This window comes from Pisolithus orientalis (genome assembly GCF_024613125.1).
Source record: "Pisolithus orientalis strain OTSU chromosome Unknown F5J12scaffold_8, whole genome shotgun sequence".
Taxonomy (NCBI): Eukaryota; Fungi; Basidiomycota; class Agaricomycetes; order Boletales; family Pisolithaceae; genus Pisolithus; species Pisolithus orientalis.
Window position 1 is genome coordinate 170160 of NW_026260789.1, and position 17874 is coordinate 188033.

The following is a 17874-nucleotide window of genomic DNA, read 5'->3' on the forward strand; positions in this document are numbered from 1 at the left end:
CGGTATTCTCGATAATTTTACACCGTTACGGATGAGATGTAGAACCACTTGTTGACTGGACAAGACATTAGAAGTGATACGCGTCATTTCTTCTGAATACGTACTGGAAGGATCGATGGGGGCTGGGGGATGCCTGGAGTCCGGGGGAATGTTCGCGTACGTAGGATCGTTCGGGGTGACCATGCCAGGTCCACCAACGGTAAGGTTGCGACTATAAGAGCATGTAAGAGGAGGAATGGCGAAATTGACAACAACGTACATGGAGAGATCGTACGCGGGAGTCTTAGCATCTGTCTCTCCGCTCACCAGACGGCGCCAAGCTTCGTGACACTCGTGAATGATCTCTGTCGCATACTTCTTGTTCTTCGCCTCTCCAGAGAAGGCGAAAGTGTTCTCGCCCTTCCCATCTGGGATTTTATAAATCCTGTCACACACATACGTCTTTAGGGACAGATTTTTAAGTGGAAGGTGATGCAAACCTGAACCACTCATTCGTAGCCCTGATGAGACCAGGAAGGTGACGTTCGACGTCCTCGATATCATTGAGCTTAGGGGCTAAGGGATCGTGAACGTCGACAACGATGACCTTCCAGTCGGTCTCTCCTTCGTCAAGTAAGGCCATGATACCGAGAACTTTGACTTGTTTGATCTGGCCAGTGTACCCGACCTGCTCACCAATCTCGCAGACGTCAAGTGGGTCGTTGTCACCCTTGGCCTTGGTCTCGGCGTGGGTTACATTGGGGTCCTCCCAGGTCTAATTACAGTGGGAGGGGATTGCCAAGAGTGAAGATAGAGAGGAGGACCCGACTGACCTGAGGGAATGCGCCATAGTTCCAAATGTAACCATGGTGAGGGAAGCAGTTGCGGACATAACGCAAACGGCCCTTCTTGGTGTCTTGCTTGATGGGATTGAAGGGCTCTTCCTTGGAGATCTCCATCTTTGCGTTCGTCCAGCGGGGGATCTCCACGATCATGTTGAGGATGCCATTGCTCTGGTCGGCAAAAAGCGGAACGTCATGGAACGATGAGACGACAGAACCGTTCTGTTCGATGTACACTCTGTGATCTATTATCCGACATAGATCAAGATAATGAAACGGAGAACATTGCTTTGCGTACCGAGTGTGTTGGGAGCTCCGATGAGACGAGGGGTGAATGCTGTCGTCACGGTCAGTCGGATTTCGTAGTCAACAGACGGGGAGACAAACGGGGGGGCATGGTCGCTCTTGTTGCAAGATGGCGGAGATGATGGGACAGCCTAAAAGTCGCTGCAGTCCCGGCCATATCCGTTTCCTCGCACAGTACCGGACTGGGACAAAAACTATAATTACTAGGACCACAGTGGTAATTTCTGACCCGGTTATCGCCACTGAGGACGATCGATCTAGATCGTCGGCTAGATAACCAGGGGTACGACGACACTAACAACGCCAATCACAACATTCACAGCCCATCCTCCATATCCTCTGCAAGCCATTTTGGTTTGGAAAATCTCCCATTAAAGTCCAGCCGAAGGAGTAACTGCTCCACATGTCGGCGAACTTCTCCTTCGCCTTCCAAACCTTTACCTCGGGCGAATGTCCGCCGTAAAGTGGAAATGTTTCCAACGCTGGCATTTATCAGCACCGACCTGGATGCGTCCCCTGCAGCAGTGAACGGCTGGTAGGACGTCATCAGCGTCAGTTGCTGGTAAAATGATTCAAAGAGTTCATGCAGACTCTGGAAAAGCCATGAACGACTCTGAGCGACAAGCGAAAAACTCAGTTACCTTATCAATCTCCGAGACCTCCTGGAGTCGCTCCTGAACCAGCGTTCCGACCTTGTCGTGTCCCCCTGCTGCAAGGCTGCCCTCAAACAAGAGGGCCGGGAGTACATCGCCTCCCCACCGTTCAACTTGCGCAACAAAACGCTCGCATATCTCGAGAATGGACCGCACGGTGCCTGTTAGAGATGGGTTGGAGAGCAAACAACCCGCGACAAGACGCTCTAGATAAGTAGTGTGAATGTTTCTCAGTGTCGTGAAGTCGAGGCGAGCGTGGTTTGAGGGTGCCACGTTACCGTCATGCGTGACCGTTGCTCCCTCTCGACCAACGCCTTCGGATCGTTCTCGCGCAGGTCCAGTGACCAAGTCCTTCAATCTCCTGAACTCAAGGTCAACGACATCAACCATAACATATTCCAGCAAGGTATCGAGGAACCAGCCCATGTCCCTGACAACTCCCCACCCGAAACGTAGCAGCTGCTGCCGTACCATGAGGTCCTCCGCTGTTCCACCTTCACCTAGACCAGTCCACCTTCGCCTCGCCCGCTGGGCGTTGGACAGCGACGTCCAGCACCCGTGAATGCGGGTCTGAGTTTTACGTACTGATGACAGATATCCGAATAAGGCCGAGTATACTTGCAGGTCGGAGGCGTGCAGAAACAAATCGAGAGGCCAGGTCGTGTCATACGTGAGAAGAAGGGGTGTGCCGAGAAGGAGGTCGTCGAAAGAGGTGGTTTCATTGAAACTGCCGTTCACGGACGACAAAAGCGATTCCGATCCGACCTTCGAGAAAGATGGAAGGAGAGGTCTGATGGGACCAGACGGAAGTTTAAATTTGAGCTTGAGTAAAGATGGGTCATGTTGGGCAGTGGTACTTAGGGATGCTCGGAGCAATGCTAGATTGAGGTCCTGTTCCTTAATCATAGATGGGACCCCTGTGCGTGAGGTGAGTCGTGATATCTTCAGCTTCTCGATATCACGGATGAGCGCGAGACAGAATTCCCCGTTACGTAGCAGGAAATAGTTCGCTCTGAAGTAATGATGAGAAACCTGAAGAATTACGATGGAGAATCTTGCTCACAGAGAAACAACCGCTTCCTCCACGTCTTTTCTTGTTAGGACATGTAGCCAGAGCCATTCACTGACGTTTGTCCGGATTTGACCGATCACTGAATCAAATTTATATCTGTCTTCAGGTAGAACAGTGTCGAGCAGTTGAGCGTGTTCGACCGCTTGTTCTCGAGGAGTCTGATGTGCCCATTTCTTGTGTTTCACCGTTCCGATAGCTCTTCCGACGTACATGATAGACTCGCGTGCTTGAGGGGACACGCAAGCGGGCGTCGAGCCTTCCAAAAGGACATAGTCTCCTGAAGCTAAAGGATCGGTTGCTGTTATTGATCCATGGACCAAGAAAGCAGCTAACTGTGCACGCCAGGTACGTTGAACGGCCGTGGATAGACGAGAAAATATGTCTGCGATTCGGCTTGTCCCCGTTTTCGATCGTGCCATGAGCATGTCGATGAGTGGTCCTGGTTTCCATTCGTCCTTGGACTCTATCTGTTCCATCAGAGATTCCAGTGCTATGAAAGGGGACTCCCATCCCGAGAAAATGGCCAGTATAGCTGTGAGAGGGACGAACGAGCCCCGAGCTACCAATTCTGGGTCTCGCTTCAACAGTTTGGTTTCGGTTTCGACCACCAGGCCCTCATATTCGTCTTTCAGTATTTGATTTAATGTGGCACACAAAGCACAGATATACCGCGATTGTGATCGCGTCAGTGTGAGGCATGCTTTCTTGATGCTACGGTATCTCGCTGCTATCCTTCCTATCGCTTGAAGACATTGTTCCTCGCCCGGATGCAGCAGAGGGCGAAACGCGGGATTTATGGTGTGGTCAGAAGGAAATATGGAGGACGAATGGCCTGCTAAGACGAGCAAGATTTCAGCGATCATCACGACCTCATACTCACTAGGCAGCTTACATAACCAACCCTTGCTTCTACACGAGTCCTGCGGAGGTAAACACGCGCAACATTGAATATGGAGAGTCTCAGGGCCACACAGGCTGACGATGCAGTCTGGGACGCTGACGGCCAGGACGAGACACCAGAGTTCAGCCAATTTACAGTCCGAAGGGACGTCGAACACTTGCGGCGACTTTCTACATTGCAGGGCGATGTGACTACTGTCAGCGAGCTCGATGCCTCGGTGTCGACTCTTGACCTCAATGATGACACTGGCCCTCCGGACGTGGATTTGGAGTCACCATTCCCTCAATTCCACACTCCAATCAGTCCATCATTATCAGTTGTCGAGCCCGGGTTCTCAGATGAAGCAGATTCGAATCCCTCCGTCGACGGCGATGCACATACAGCCTCATTTGAACATCTTCCTGGAGAAACAAATGCTACTTACCCAGCAGTCCACATCGACATCTCTCAACCACCTCTAACGCGTGTGTCTGTAACGACCGAAGATGGCAGCATTCACCCCGACCAACCCATATCGAAAGGCAATGAACCCGACAGTTTCACCATGGCCAGGCCTGTATATCCGGAGTCAGCCAAGCCCACTTCTTCTTCATCTACCTCGCAGTTGCCTCCCTCTTCATCACAGGGCAGTCATAAACCGTCACGAGCCGTGGGACCAAGCGTGTTTCAGAAAGTAGTAAGTAAGACAAGACCCCATTTTCTTCCTCCCAAAAGCCGGGAAGAGGATCGAAAACATCTGGCTGATTGGGAGGCTATGATGAAAGAGAGTCGCGCAGCAGGTATGGCATCTTCACTTATCGATCGTGCTGTTGCCATCCTAACCGTGCCCCTCGTTTTAGAAGAACGGCGCCGCAAGGGCCTTCAGCAACGTAGAATGGCGCGCGAGTTGAACATCGAAAAGTCAATGCATATATGGGAGAAGGACATTCTACCGGACTGGCGTGTGGTCCATCGGGATCCCACCCTTCGAAAGCTCTGGTGGAATGGCGTTCCGACTAAATTGCGCTGCGTGATGTGGGAGCGTGCTATCGGTAACACGCTTGCTCTGAGCAGAGGTATTCTTTGTTCCATGGATTTTCACTACCCTATTTATTTGTTCCCAGACAGTTACCGTAGCTGCCTTTCCCGGGCAAGGCGCACCCTATCCTCTGGTGTTTTTCCTTCGGACATCCTCCAGGAAATGGAGGAGGATATTGTCACAACACTTCCCGCCCTTCATATCTTTCACCCGGATAGTGGTGCTCTGTACCAAGAGTTGAAAGACGTGTTATGTGCATGGGTCATCTCGCGTGCAGACGAAGGGCTAGGCTATACACGCGGTATTTCAAAACTAGCTGCCATGATACTTGTTAATGTTCCTACACCGCAAGCTTTCGTTGCCTTGAGGAACCTTTTGGAGAGGCATTGTCTGAGAGCCTTTTATGGTGGTACAGGAACGAAAGATGATGTAAGTCGCACCTGCGAAAAGAGACCGCAGTCTAACTGAGCTGCAGAGATCAGGTTGAGGCATATTATCGGTCAGAATTAGTCTGCAGACTTTGATCAAGCACTCAACCACCAGAACAGAATTTTCGACACACTGCTGGCAGACAGTATGCCCAAGAGTGCGTTGTCGTTTTACGCTGAACACGATAACGCGCGAAACTAATGTGACACAGTCTACTTTAATTTCAAACAGCATCAAATATCCCCCGCTGCATATTTGCCCGACTGGTTGGCACCACTCTTTCTGGACCATCTTCCTTTCGAAGCCTGCGCGCGGTTATGGGATGTGATTTTGCTTGAAGGCGATTCCTTCCTTTTTCGGGCTGCGCTTGCAATACTGGCCGTATTAGAACCACGACTGTCCTTTCCTGACAGAGACGAGCTCCTCCAACTTCTGAAGTACGCATTCTCTCCCATTTATTAAGACCGTCTCTCATACAACGTTCATAGGGGCCAGAATAAGGCTGCCATAGAAGTAGCTAAACGCGAAGGTCGGCCGCTAAATGGAGGCAAATACGAAATTTATGGTGTCGACGAAGAAACGCTGTGGGATCGGATTGACAGTATGGAAGACTGGTGGAGGGAGTCCACGTGGAGGAGGTTAACCCAGAGAGAGCTACCGGACTTGTGACTGTGGAGATGTATTGGCTTAACATTATATCCATCTAACCTTCGGAAGCATCATCGTCCTCTGCTACTTCCTTGTATAGTGCGTACATCTTGCGCCGATTTGAGTCTCTAGTGCTCTCAGCGCTAGCAACATCAAATAGCGTTTGCAGTACCCCTTGCCTCAGTGCTGCGGCACCTATCGCACCCTCGGTTGAAGGATCGTGTTGACAGGCCGTCGATAGTATGTTGGTAAACTGGCTACCCGGTAAGCGGGCTCTTTTCGGGGGATTTGGTGTCCGTAGAGGCCTGAGGGCTGTCAGAAGTGGGCGGAATAGTGCGGTTTCGAGGTGTTTGTATGTTGTGGACGTCGGTGTCTGAGTAGCTAAAGTAAAGAAAGGGTATAATAGAGCAAGTAACGGCGCGGGCAACGGCGAATCGAACGAAGCGATGGCCTTATCTAGTTCCTCCAAGTAAATATCTGCCAAGTGGTATGACAAACTCGATGGAACTTTTATATCATTCGGGCTGGGATTCCAGGATAAATCAGGGAAGTTAAAGGTGAACGAAGGGGAATGCGTGCCAGAGTGGTCCACCTGAATCGGTGAGGATAGCATTATAATTCTTCAGAGAAGAATTGTCCCAGTGAGATCGCATAAGAAGGCGGAAGCTGGCATTGAGGAATCTCCTGATAAGTAGGTAATATTTGTCCATCCTGAGCAAGGAATCGGTCAGATGACTGCCTGAAGCCCCACAGAAGTAACACACCGCAAGCGATCGATACCATGCCATTCCCTGACCATGGTCGTCCAGAACCCCCGAAGGAAATGGAGGGACGACGAGTCCCTTTTTATAGTAAGTAAAAGTTCTGCAAGCTCACTTGCAAGTGCTTGCTGTACTAGAGGCTTATCGGACATCCAGAAACCTGCAATGAAACGTGAGTGGACCTCAGTCAGCATAGAGTGTCAGCTGAGAAGTACAGTAGAATATCCCCTTCCACAGCTTTGCCATTTCGAGATCTGGTATTTCATTGTTTTCGTCGTCGGAGAGAAAGGCAGCCAAATTTTTCACGGCCTTGTCTCGCGTTTTCTTTTCTTTTAAGAAACAAAACGATATAGCGAGTGCTCCCGTCTACAGTAGTATTTACACACCTGAGGATGCTAGATATTTGCCCAAAGGCAGCGTCCCGCTCGGTGGTGAAGGCGGCATGCAAGTTTTTGGTCAGATGATCTCGAGGGAGATTGTCGTGTCACGTGATCGAGTCATTGAGATACATTACTTCATAGGGTTTCCTCGTCTCTGCCCCATCTTTTGCACTTGAAGCTACGATGTCAAAGAGCCCGATTACTTGTCATGGTGGGCAATCCGGTAACCCGTACGTCGCTTTGACAAGCTGACTATAGCGCGTAGTCCTCGACGTGTCTATAGGCAGACCAGCTGAGGGTGTCGAAGTCACCCTTCAAGTGTACCACAAGGGCCCTGGTGGCATCGACGTATTCAATCCACTCGCTCAGGGGTTTGTTTCTTAGACTTCAAATCGACTTCATCATATCTGATCGTGATTGGGTAGTGTGACTGATGGTGACGGACGCTGCTCCACGTTGCTTCCGCCCCGCAACTCTGCGGAAGCAAAGGATACGGGACAGGAGCTTCGAGCAGGCATCTACAAGATAATATTCAAGCCTACGGACTACTTTGAGAAGATCGGGCGGAAATGCTTTTACCCTTGGGTCGAGGTACTAGATGCCCCCGATCTTGAACCACTGGTCTTTCGCTGATGTTACCGTAGATCACGTTCGACATCGAGAACCCAGATGAACACTATCATATCCCTCTCCTCATCAGCCCATATTCCTATGTTACTTACAGGGGAAGTTGACCGTATATCCAGTGTACTGGCGCTATGATATGGAGACCATTGTCATGGGTGTATAAATTCGCGGACGTATTAAGATGGCATTAGCATTATGGCTAGGTTGATATCATTATGATCACGTGTCTGAAGGTGCGCACAAAATGTGAAATCTATACGACAACGAGGTCAATGCTCGAGAACTTTGTCATAGTGCACACCCTTGATATTCGCGCCACGCATGGAGGACTTTACGTTGTACAAGAACTGTTCTCGATTCTTTCTGAGTTCCTCGGCTGCTTCTGCATAGAACATTGTGATAAGTGCGACCGGAGTAGACCAAGGGGGGTGACATCTTACCTTTGTTCAGGGGATCGTCTGCATTTGGCTCCAGGAAAAGGTACTGCAGCCCAACCATGACCGAATTCAGATTTAGCACCGGCTTCCAATCTTCTCGCAGGATGTTCAGACAAACATTCCCCTCGAGGTCGACGTTTGGGTGGTATATCTGTGCGCCAGTGAGCGTTTGAACCGTGTAGGACAAATATATACGGCTACCGTTTGTAGACACTTCACCTTTGGGGGTTCATGAGGATAGTTGCTATTGATGTTGAACGAGAAGTTGAAGGCTCCGCCCTGGTACATCCCTATATTGCGTCAAAGGACTTTGTTTGATACGGTGGTGGCGACAACGAACCTTCATCGGGGGTAATGGTAAGAGTGAAGTTTAGGAGGTTGGTTGCGTCTGGGAAGTGAGTCTTCATCGTTGGTGGCAAGTCCAGCTCAGTAAGATCTTTAACGAGTCCCTGTCATTTGGTCTGCAGCCTCAATATATCGACGCTTGACATGCCTTTCTGTACACGTATTTGGGCAGCGCTCGTCTTCGGCTTCTTCTTGGCCGCTGCATCCTCGTTCTTCTTCATACTCAAGATCTACAGGGATTAACGTTGGAGCCTGGGGTTAGATAGACCATACTGTGGTTAATACCTTCAACATAGTGATAGCTGGACAGGATGGGTATGTGTGTTGTGTGTTGAGATGGGGGGAATCGATAATGCGACGGGAGCTGCCGACCACATGGCTTCGGCGTGTGTACAGGCCAACCAGTGGCAGCGCTCAAACAGCAGATGGAGTGCTTTTTATTAGGAACTTGTCTGATTTCTTGTCATGTCAAATCTCTCAGAGACTCTGCCAGTGATCGATGTCGACGTATTTCTTTCAGGAGACGGAACTTCACCACGTATCCAGGAGGAGTGCAGGAAGGTGAGACCCCCCCTCTGGTCGGCAGATTTGACCAGTTCAATGACCTGCCTCCCCGAAGGCAGCTGATGCCTTAATCACTTACGGCGCCTTGCTGCTGCATGACTCTCGGGTATCAGAGGATGATAACGATACCTTCCTCGATCTTATGGAAGACTACTTCGCCCAGCCGCTCGCTGATCTTGAGAGGGATCAGCGACCTGAGCTCTCGTACCAAGTTGGAGTCACGCTGGAAAACACAGAGAAACCAAAGTGCGCTGTGGACGAGTCATGCTTGGACGTCATCGCACGCCTCGACCCGTCAGAGCGTCCGTTGGACATCTCGGGTCATCAACCTGATCCCAAATGTCGTTTCTTTTGGAAAATGACCACGCCTCCTCCGTATAAAACGGATTATCCTGCGTTGAATGCACCGAACGTCATCCCTCAGGCCCCTATGTTCAGCGACATATGGCAATCGGTCATGGAGAAGTGGGGGAAGTCCATGAAAGACGCGTATGCTGTGACACCAATCGTACATATTTTTAAGAGTAAGCCCTGATTTGCAGTGTCGAGAACGTAGCCGAGATGGTTGCCCTTGGTCTTGGACTTCCGCGTCAAACCTTTAAGGATGCTGGAAAATACGGGTCCGCACCTCTTCGCCTTCTAGGTTTCTTTCAGTCACTTAACGGAGGATATTCAGTCCCCACCTTCTTGCACCGACAGCGTCCGACCTCGTGAAGTACGGCAAGAAAGACACGATACTTGCGGGTTTCCATACGGATCTTAACTGCCTCACTATTCATGGAAGGTCTCGATTTCCTGGTTTGAATATATGGGCTCGGAATACTGGGAGGCGCATACCTGTGCGCTTCCCTCCCACTGGTAGATTTTTACTAGTGCAGTCAGGGAAACAGATCGAGCACCTCACGGCAGGTCTTATCAAAGCTGGTTACCACGAAGTTGTGGTTAATGATAACACCATCGAGGTGAGAGCTCGACGGTGATATGCACAGGCACAAGGCAACATTAGCTCACGTTCGTTCTTAGACGACAGCCAAACGTAGAGTTAGCCATCCAAACCGTCCTCTCATTCGGATATCTTCGACATTCTTCTGGCACTTGTCTTCAGATTACGATCTTGCTCCTATCCCCAGCTTGCTTGGGCGTGCCAAGTCCCTCCATCCAACTGAGTCTGAAGCATCCTTGGAAAGTTTATACCCATCGATGAAAGTTGGAAAGCAGGTTCAGAAGTAAGACTCTTATCGAGATGCAATTATTTTACTGAACCATCCTCAGTGAACTCAAGCATATCGCTCTGATGGTTTAAAGCTGTTCTCAGCCGTCGGAATAGTAGACCCCTTTTCAGAAGTTTAACTGACCAGTAACACCCGTATATATGTATGTTTGAACGAAGCTGGATTCATGACGAGGTGATGTAAATACGCGCGATGCATTACAAGGCAACTCCGACCAATTTCCACCGAAACGGGGTATCCGAACATACAGAGAAAACTTGGCAGTTTGGCGAACATTTCTTCCTACTGCCCATCAGGGTCGGTTACTATCCGCGGTTATTCTAAGTATGACAATCTGCAAGTACACCGTTGGGCCCCAACTTACGCACCAGCAGCCGAACACACCAGAGTAAACATTTTGCTTGCCATCCCGAGGGTGCGGAGGATTTCGACACTGCATTTCCTTGGTGCGACAGGTTTGATGAGTAGCATGATACTGTACCCACCAGGGAGAGACGGCGTCTCAGAGACTCCCAACCAAGTGCGTCATTTGTCCGTGGGTTCTCCTTCAATATCCTTTCGGCTACAGTGCAGGTGACGTCTGGCCCCTCGCGGTCGGTTCCTTTGGTGGGGCGCAGCTGAAATGTTGCTTCAGGTGGGCGAGAACAGGGGAGAAATTGTTCTGGAGATGATGGAAACAATGTCGTTGGATGTAGTCGGAGATAACCAGCGTGTGACGCAGGATCAAGCTCGCACAGGACCTTGTGTCGTTGCCATGGTGGTGAATGTACCTCAGATTTACACAGGGAGGATCACGAAGAATGACCCTCGTCTGCGCTGTGAGGAACAACTCGTAGGATTCACCCGCAAGGTGCTCCTGAGCCAAGGAAATACGAGCCTTGTAAGTCTCGTTATCGGATAAGGAAATAGTCATCCGCGCATTCGTTGAGGAATGAGCGACACCAGTAGATGAGTGGAGTGTTCCTGAGCTGCGGAGCGGAATAGCTCAGTAGTATCAGCGAACCACCCGTGGTTGTCTTCTAAAAATGATTGAAGATAAAATATTCGAGTCAAGGACGATGCTGCGTTCTACGAAAACAAAGTTCATGTCAGGGTGACGATGACGCTTCGCGAGGGTAACGAGAAGGATTCAACACTGAGTTCGTACGACAAGTAGCTGTCGAAGCCTCCCCAGCGAGGAACATTGAAAGCGACGCCTTTCTTTCGTTCATGAAGCCCGCTACCCACAACCACATGTGTTGAGATCCCAAAGAGACACGCGAACAGGATCCCCCAATTGCGAATGGAGAAAGTTGTCACCAGTGGAATAAGTAATGTGGCGCAACTCCATATGCAGGCAACCGATGGTGGTATAGCGACCGAGTGGGGCGGTTGACTCCAGTATCGCCAATGGTAACTCATCGTTGGTGACGTCGAGAAGTTCGCATGCCGTCATGCATGTAAACCAGGGAGAGCTGTGAGCGCGGTCCACAAAATAGAGCGGTGGCTCGAGATGAATGGTGGACGTAGGTTGGACCACGGCGAATCGAAAACAGCGGATACCTTGCTGTCCTAAGATAGGAGGGTACGGTTACGGGCAACGTGTGAGACGTCAAAAGTTGAATCTGGTTCCCCCGGGTCCTCGTTACCGCTAAGTTCGGCATACAGAGAGTAGTACCGCACTGCTTCTACGGCGCCGACTCCCTCGAAAATGACTCACTGCGGAAACAGGTTTTTAATCAGGTTCGGGGATAGTCGGGTTGGTAATAATAGTTGTGCTATATGTCGAGGGAAGCCAAAGTTAATAATACCTTTGACTATAGTAGCTAAGTGTTCTTGTTTCCAAGCGTTGTCCCAACTCGATTCACAAACTTATCACCATGGTAATCCTGACAATGCAGATAATATTCAGATTGGATTCGAGTGTGGTTATAGACTATGATATTGAGTTGCATTGTATTAATATTGATGATCCTCTCGACTTCAGTTGTGCTTTTCAGAATAGTAACATCAGATTATATTCGGTGTGCTCGCTATGATGACTGCTTCAAAAATGCTTTCCTGCCCCTGGCACCCCCTGAAAAAAAGCATCCCACCTGTGTGCTTACTCACACTCACTTCCTTTGTGAGTACTTGGTGTTTGTACTGTGGTACAGTACTATGTATTCCCAGAGACAACCGAGCGGTGGCATGCAGCCTGGATTGCAGTCCTCGATGAGTCAAGAGGGTGTCACACACAGGCATTCTCACATACCACAGACCCAAATGACACCCTCAGGGCATTCCCAACATGGCCTTCCATCTATACACAGCAGACTTGACGATCCATTCACATCCAGGCCTGCTGCTCAATGAAGGGACCACAATGGTCCATTGGTTGGTACAAATTGCACCTTTATTTATACTCCACTCACTTCATGCTTTGATTAAAGCTCTTTTTGCCAGAATTTTCCTTCCCCCATCAGCTCCATGACACGATGGATCCCACAAGTCCCATCAATTTGCTTGTTCCACAAGAGGGGTCATCTTATGACTATCAGGGAAGGGGTCAGTCAAACCAACCACTCGAATTTACTTACCATAGCAGCGAGGGCACCCATAACCATATGTCCTTCTCATATGCCAGTGCATCTTCCCATGGTCAGTCAGTTGGTCAAGGGCAAAGTGAAACTCCTTTGGTGTTATGCTTCTGTCAGGGGTCTTTCCTTTTTCAACTTCTCTTGGTCATGTGCATCATGTGCCTTGTTGCATCCCTGATAGTCGTTGCCATCCTAGGGGCTCAAATGCTCGAAGGAACGTTCGGATCTCCCACTGTCACGGTATTGCCAATACCCATTGTGAGTTGAAGTGTGGTTCAGTGGTGAAAACCAACCAAAACCAACACAAAAGACAATGAAAGTGAGTGGTGGTGTGCCTATGTGGTACCTAGATGGTAGAACCTGTTCTTTGGGAGGGTTTTTTGCAAGCTACAACACTCAAAGATGAGTGCTGAGGGTTGGGGGTGCTCCTGACGAAGAGGGAGCAAGAATGTGATGGAAAGCAATAGGGTAGACTGCTGTCAGCCTACAGAAGGATGGATGGTGACTTAATTCGATGTCCTAAGCTGTACTGAGCTCAGGGAGGGCTTGGAGCGAAGTATATGGATGATAGATGATGATAAGCAAAGTAGATGATAGATAGACCCTTAATAAAGTCTCAACTATTGAAGCTGATGAATGATTTACTGAGAGATGATAAATTGCGAGCAAGAGGGGCTCTCTGATGTCTTTTTTTTGCTACCTAAGTACAGTGACTTATATACAGTACAGGGGCGTTGCCTATGGAAAACAAGGTGTAAACACTTGGTAAGCAATTGGTAACTGATGAGTAAGGAATGTAAGCGATGGGTAATCATCTTGGAAAGCATTGGTAAGCATTGGTAAGGATAAGTAAGCCAAAAAGCGAAGAATCAGTAAGCAAAGTCAAAAGATTGGTAAGTATTGGCAATAGGTGAGTCAAAGACAGTCAGAACGTCAAAGTATGAGTCAAGCAATGTCAGGAACTGGGAAAGTGCACTGGAATCGCATCAGGGGGAGGCTGTGCATGTCACATCTTGAAGAGATCGCTTCTAGGCCAAAGTGGGATGACAGAGAGGCAGCGCTGATCTGATGCCAATATAGTACATCCAAAAGTGGACAGGGTGAGTCAGATGTCAATAGGGGTCAAGCTTTGGGGGTCTGTGGGGTGACAGGAGCATAGGGGATCACAACTTTCCCCCCCAAACCATCCTCTCAGTGAAGCAAATAAAAACTTCATGAATGAGGCTCTGTTGGAAGAGAGGATGAAGGGGGAGCATCTTCTGCTGTATCTTGCAACAAGGAGGCAAGATGTGCATCATACTCGTCATGGATGCGATCAGGGAGAGTGGAGAACAGTAGATTATACTGTAGCTGTCGCAATTTTGGAAGAATGATGGACAAGACTGGTATGAAGATGTTGCAGGGGGCAGGGAGGAAGGATCCATATGCTTCTTGGACTGGAGAGACTGAAACGACCACATAAGACCTTTCCAAGTGAATGACAGACCTGAGGTGACCAAAGAATGTCCTCCTGGAGGTCATACTGACAAAAAGAACATGCTGTCCAAGCTGAATGGGCTGAGAGGGGGCAGACGAGGGTGGGATGTACCAGGACACTTCAGGACGGAAGCTGGTAGGAACTCCTGGTAGATATATGTAGCCATGGTCCCTAGCAAAGGGGACAAGCGAAATGACTGATGTGGAGGCAGCCATATCAGAAGAATTAGCAAAATGAGTGTCTTTTGGAGGGAGTGCTGTAGAAATGTGTGGAGTGCGCAAATCCTTTCCAATCTTGGAAGGTAGGATTGCATGGCTGAGCACTACAAGCGAGTGTGGGAATGGTTTCGGTGTCTGCAGAACCGGTGGAGATACATCGAAAACTGGAATGCCATACATGGGCGCTTAAGAATTTTATTGGCGCTTAACTCGCCTCCTCCTTTTTCTTTGGCATTGACAACCTGTTCTTGTGCGAGGGATGACTGCTGACATTGCTGGCTGTCCTTCTTCGCATGAGGGCTATGGTCTTCACCTCCATTCATCAGCTACATCCATGTCCACCTCACCAAACACCTTTGGTGTGTGACACCATCCTCAAGGGTCTGAGGACCTTAGAGGGGGGGTGATGTTATGCTTCTGTCAGGGGTCTTTCCTTTTTCAACTTCTCTTGGTCACGTGTGTCACGTGCCTTGTTGTGTCCCTGATAGTTGTCACCATCCTAGGGGCTCGAATGCTTGAAGGAATGTTCAGATCTCCTGCTGTCACAGTATTGCCAATACCCGTTGAGACCACGTTGCCACTTTGATCCAGTATTCCACCACCTTCTCTGATGGATGACTTGTTTACTTCTTGTCCTGCTGACTCATTTCTGACTCATCTATATTGCTCGCCTGTTGTACTATAGCTCCGGTGTCAGGCTCCTTGCTGTGCATTGATTGTGCCAGCCAGTATAGCCTTTGTTGCCTCCCTAACCCCCATCTATGATGCCATATGACTCTTACCTATTTTTGTTGATGGGATTGTTGATTACTGCAGATACACATTGCAACACATCTGTCGCGACTGATATGGTACTCGTACTTAGGAGTATATAATCCTATGTACTTGGTCCTGTATCTGCAGTTTATTGATAGCTTGCAACTGAGCTTCATCTCTTCACTTCTATCCTTGTTCTTTCTCCATGTGAACAACCTTAGGGACTCGCCAGAAGATAGAACCTCTGTCAGATCACTGCGATAACTCAGCCATAGGGGTTACAACAAGTTCAACCCGTAGTCTCCCATCTTGTGCACTTCATGCCTATTCCATTTGAAGAAGTTACTGCGCTTGGGCATAACATTTGGAAGATCGTCAGAGTACTCTGTACTCAGCATCCCGCTCCCAAAGTGCATCTTACCTGATGGAAGAGTCCGATTATGATCGCACGAGCAACCAGAGTCTACATATGACAGTTGCCCAGCTAACAGCCAATCTGAAATGTCTCAGTGAAGCAAACACTAACCTGGAGGACAAACTTACCAATATCAGAGAAGAGAACAAGTCCATCGTCTCTCGTCTTAATGATGTCGAGGAGGTCCTTGCAGAGCTTCAAAGCAAAGTCATAGGTCACAAAGGGGCAACAAAGACATGTTCAAACAATCATGTAGCTCTCAAGGTATGTATCAGCGCTCCGTTCTTGCAATTGTATGTCAGTACTCACTTGGCACCATTAATTTTGAGTCCATTCTCCAACCATTGTTCTGCCAGTTGTGTGGAATTGACTGTGATGGTAAAAAGCAGAATCGTGTTGTGGCCCTCACCACTATCAGGCCACTTGACAACAAACAAGCCTTTGAGGTGACAAATGAAGGCATACAGATTTGGCACCCACACTGGCTTGGCAATGTCAATGATGAGGTGAATGCTAGATTTATCAGAGAAGTTGCCGAGTGTGCCTTTAATAATGAAAAGGTATTCTTCATAGCAATCAGGATTAACCATGCATGCTCACCTGTGACCAACAGAGTCAGAGGGAACTCAGACAATAAGGGCATGTGACATCTTTTGTTATTTTCCTGGCCAGCAATAAGTCCCTCTCAAATTTGGGCCCATCTTTCCTGAATAATGATGAGTACATGACAACAGAAATGACAAAGTTTACTTACACACAACAGTTGCATACTCACAGTATCAAATGTCTCCAATCCAGCAAAACTGTCCAGGGTAAAAGTATGCCTAATGGAGGGGCCAGAAACTTGCGTGGGAAGAGATGAGACTGGTATTTCCGAAGTAATCTTCTAGAAAGAGTTGTTAATACTGAGAAAAAGAATGGTTCATGAGTCACAACTTACCTTGGCAGCCACAGTTGGGGTCCCCTCCACACTTTTGGGCTCAGTTTCACTATTATCAATGGCAGGGATGAGAGGCACAATAGGCAGGGCAGCACCACCCTCAGGGTTTGTCTGGCCTTTGTCAGCAGGCAAGAGGTGGTCTGGAATACATCTGAACAATCCTTGCATGGCAGGAAGTGGCTCGATGTTGACAAGTAGAGGATCCTATGTAATACCATCAGCAAGGATATGAATTATGCAATGACTTACTGAGATGGCTGAAACATGGGCATCTGCAGACCCCAACTTAACCCCACCAGTACCAACGTTGGCACCGAAGTCAACAACACACGCTTGAGTTGCACGAAAGGTATCATTGCCAAGTTCTGGTGACATTGTCGTTAGGGAGATTTCTATGGTCTGGTGTATGGCCGTGAGTGGAAGACACATGAACAATAATTAGCCACATGTACCACAGGGCCTTGGGAGTTTGGCTCGAAAGAGAGTGTAACGTTTTGGACACTGGTTGGGACATGAAGTTGAAGGATGTGTGGCCTATGTTTGATGACTGTTGGGGGACCAACAAACTCGATTTCGTCGGCTTGTGAGGTTGGAACCATCTGGTTAGCATCGATATGGAACTTTTGGAGGTGAGTAGATAGGCTGGAGGACTCAAGTACCACATACCTTGGGTTGGTTCATGGTGTACATGGCAAACTGGTGAACTTGGAGACCAAGGAAAATTTTCACAAAGTCCATTATTTTTTCTGAGGGGTGCAAGGGTGGCAAGAGCCACTCTTCCGATGGTATTATAGTTGGACTATGGCCAATGGAGTCAAGCATAGTCAGGGTGGCAAAATGCACATATGAGAGGTCAGGCTATTGGTGTATTGCCTACATTGGATTATTTGGATATGTTACTCAAAAATCGTTGAGTCAGACTTTACTCAGACTAATAGCCATATCTTACAAAAAAAAATCAAGGTCAGATTATCTACATTTGGAGAATCTGGTTATGCCCCCTGCTAAAATTTCGTTTTTGCAGTGACTGTACCTGTACGCTCCAGAACAGACATCTGACCATGTTTGGCGAGGAGTAATCTCTTCACTTTCGCGTCATATTGACTAGCCAGACTTTGGAGACCAAGGCAGACGCCGAAACCGAAAGCTGGCACCAGAATCTCATGAGTCTAACAAAACCATTCAGCAGTGAGGATATGGCAGGGAGAGTTCAAGGAAATGACACGATCCTGTGACCTCAGATTCAAGGAAGGCGGAAATGCTTTTCTAGGTAAATCGACCCCCCGGACCTCCCTTGATAACTGTACGAGCGAGTG

The 17874-nt window shown here is 48.7% G+C and overlaps 7 protein-coding genes across 7 annotated transcripts; 3 read left to right on the forward strand and 4 right to left on the reverse strand.

Moving 5' to 3' along the window:
• Positions 1–17: 17 nt before the first annotated feature.
• On the reverse strand, positions 18–1310 carry F5J12DRAFT_920243 (inorganic pyrophosphatase; the record flags this gene model as incomplete). The annotated part of the gene is made up of 7 exons (XM_051749260.1): positions 1209–1310; positions 1120–1158; positions 813–1066; positions 480–754; positions 260–424; positions 105–211; positions 18–55 (listed from the first exon to the last, which is right to left on the reverse strand). Exons 1-7 carry the CDS (start codon positions 1282–1284, stop codon positions 18–20), a joined length of 954 nt encoding a protein of 317 aa, XP_051601635.1. The 5' UTR covers positions 1285–1310.
• Positions 1311–3753, reverse strand: F5J12DRAFT_818081 (gamma-tubulin ring complex protein). The gene is made up of 3 exons (XM_051745166.1): positions 2844–3753; positions 1769–2792; positions 1311–1719 (listed from the first exon to the last, which is right to left on the reverse strand). The coding sequence occupies exons 1-3, from the start codon at positions 3713–3715 to the stop codon at positions 1444–1446; spliced, it is 2172 nt and encodes a 723-aa protein (XP_051601636.1). The 5' UTR covers positions 3716–3753; the 3' UTR covers positions 1311–1443.
• F5J12DRAFT_535052 (rab-GTPase-TBC domain-containing protein) lies at positions 3746–5886 on the forward strand. Its single transcript, XM_051739925.1, has 7 exons — positions 3746–4532; positions 4593–4808; positions 4857–5200; positions 5254–5270; positions 5320–5357; positions 5412–5637; positions 5689–5886. Exons 1-7 carry the CDS (start codon positions 3803–3805, stop codon positions 5867–5869), a joined length of 1752 nt encoding a protein of 583 aa, XP_051601637.1. The 5' UTR covers positions 3746–3802; the 3' UTR covers positions 5870–5886.
• Positions 5629–7055, reverse strand: F5J12DRAFT_920246 (Nop52-domain-containing protein; the record flags this gene model as incomplete). Its single annotated transcript, XM_051749261.1, has 5 exons — positions 5629–6372; positions 6428–6559; positions 6613–6769; positions 6825–6938; positions 6996–7055. Coding segments are annotated over 5 exons (932 nt in total), but the record flags the coding sequence as incomplete, so codon positions are not given.
• A 117-nt stretch (positions 7056–7172) lies between these two features.
• Positions 7173–7723, forward strand: F5J12DRAFT_904637 (transthyretin; the record flags this gene model as incomplete). Its single annotated transcript, XM_051748553.1, has 4 exons — positions 7173–7200; positions 7255–7360; positions 7415–7580; positions 7634–7723. 4 exons carry the CDS (start codon positions 7173–7175, stop codon positions 7721–7723), a joined length of 390 nt encoding a protein of 129 aa, XP_051601639.1.
• A 162-nt stretch (positions 7724–7885) lies between these two features.
• Positions 7886–8619, reverse strand: F5J12DRAFT_904638 (ubiquitin-conjugating enzyme/RWD-like protein; the record flags this gene model as incomplete). Its single annotated transcript, XM_051748554.1, has 5 exons — positions 7886–7998; positions 8057–8204; positions 8255–8343; positions 8394–8489; positions 8547–8619. The coding sequence occupies 5 exons, from the start codon at positions 8617–8619 to the stop codon at positions 7886–7888; spliced, it is 519 nt and encodes a 172-aa protein (XP_051601640.1).
• A 178-nt stretch (positions 8620–8797) lies between these two features.
• On the forward strand, positions 8798–10371 carry F5J12DRAFT_818102 (Clavaminate synthase-like protein). Its single transcript, XM_051745167.1, has 6 exons — positions 8798–8959; positions 9018–9451; positions 9505–9582; positions 9639–9924; positions 9986–10188; positions 10235–10371. Exons 1-6 carry the CDS (start codon positions 8864–8866, stop codon positions 10263–10265), a joined length of 1128 nt encoding a protein of 375 aa, XP_051601641.1. The 5' UTR covers positions 8798–8863; the 3' UTR covers positions 10266–10371.
• The last annotated feature ends 7503 nt before the right edge of the window (positions 10372–17874 follow it).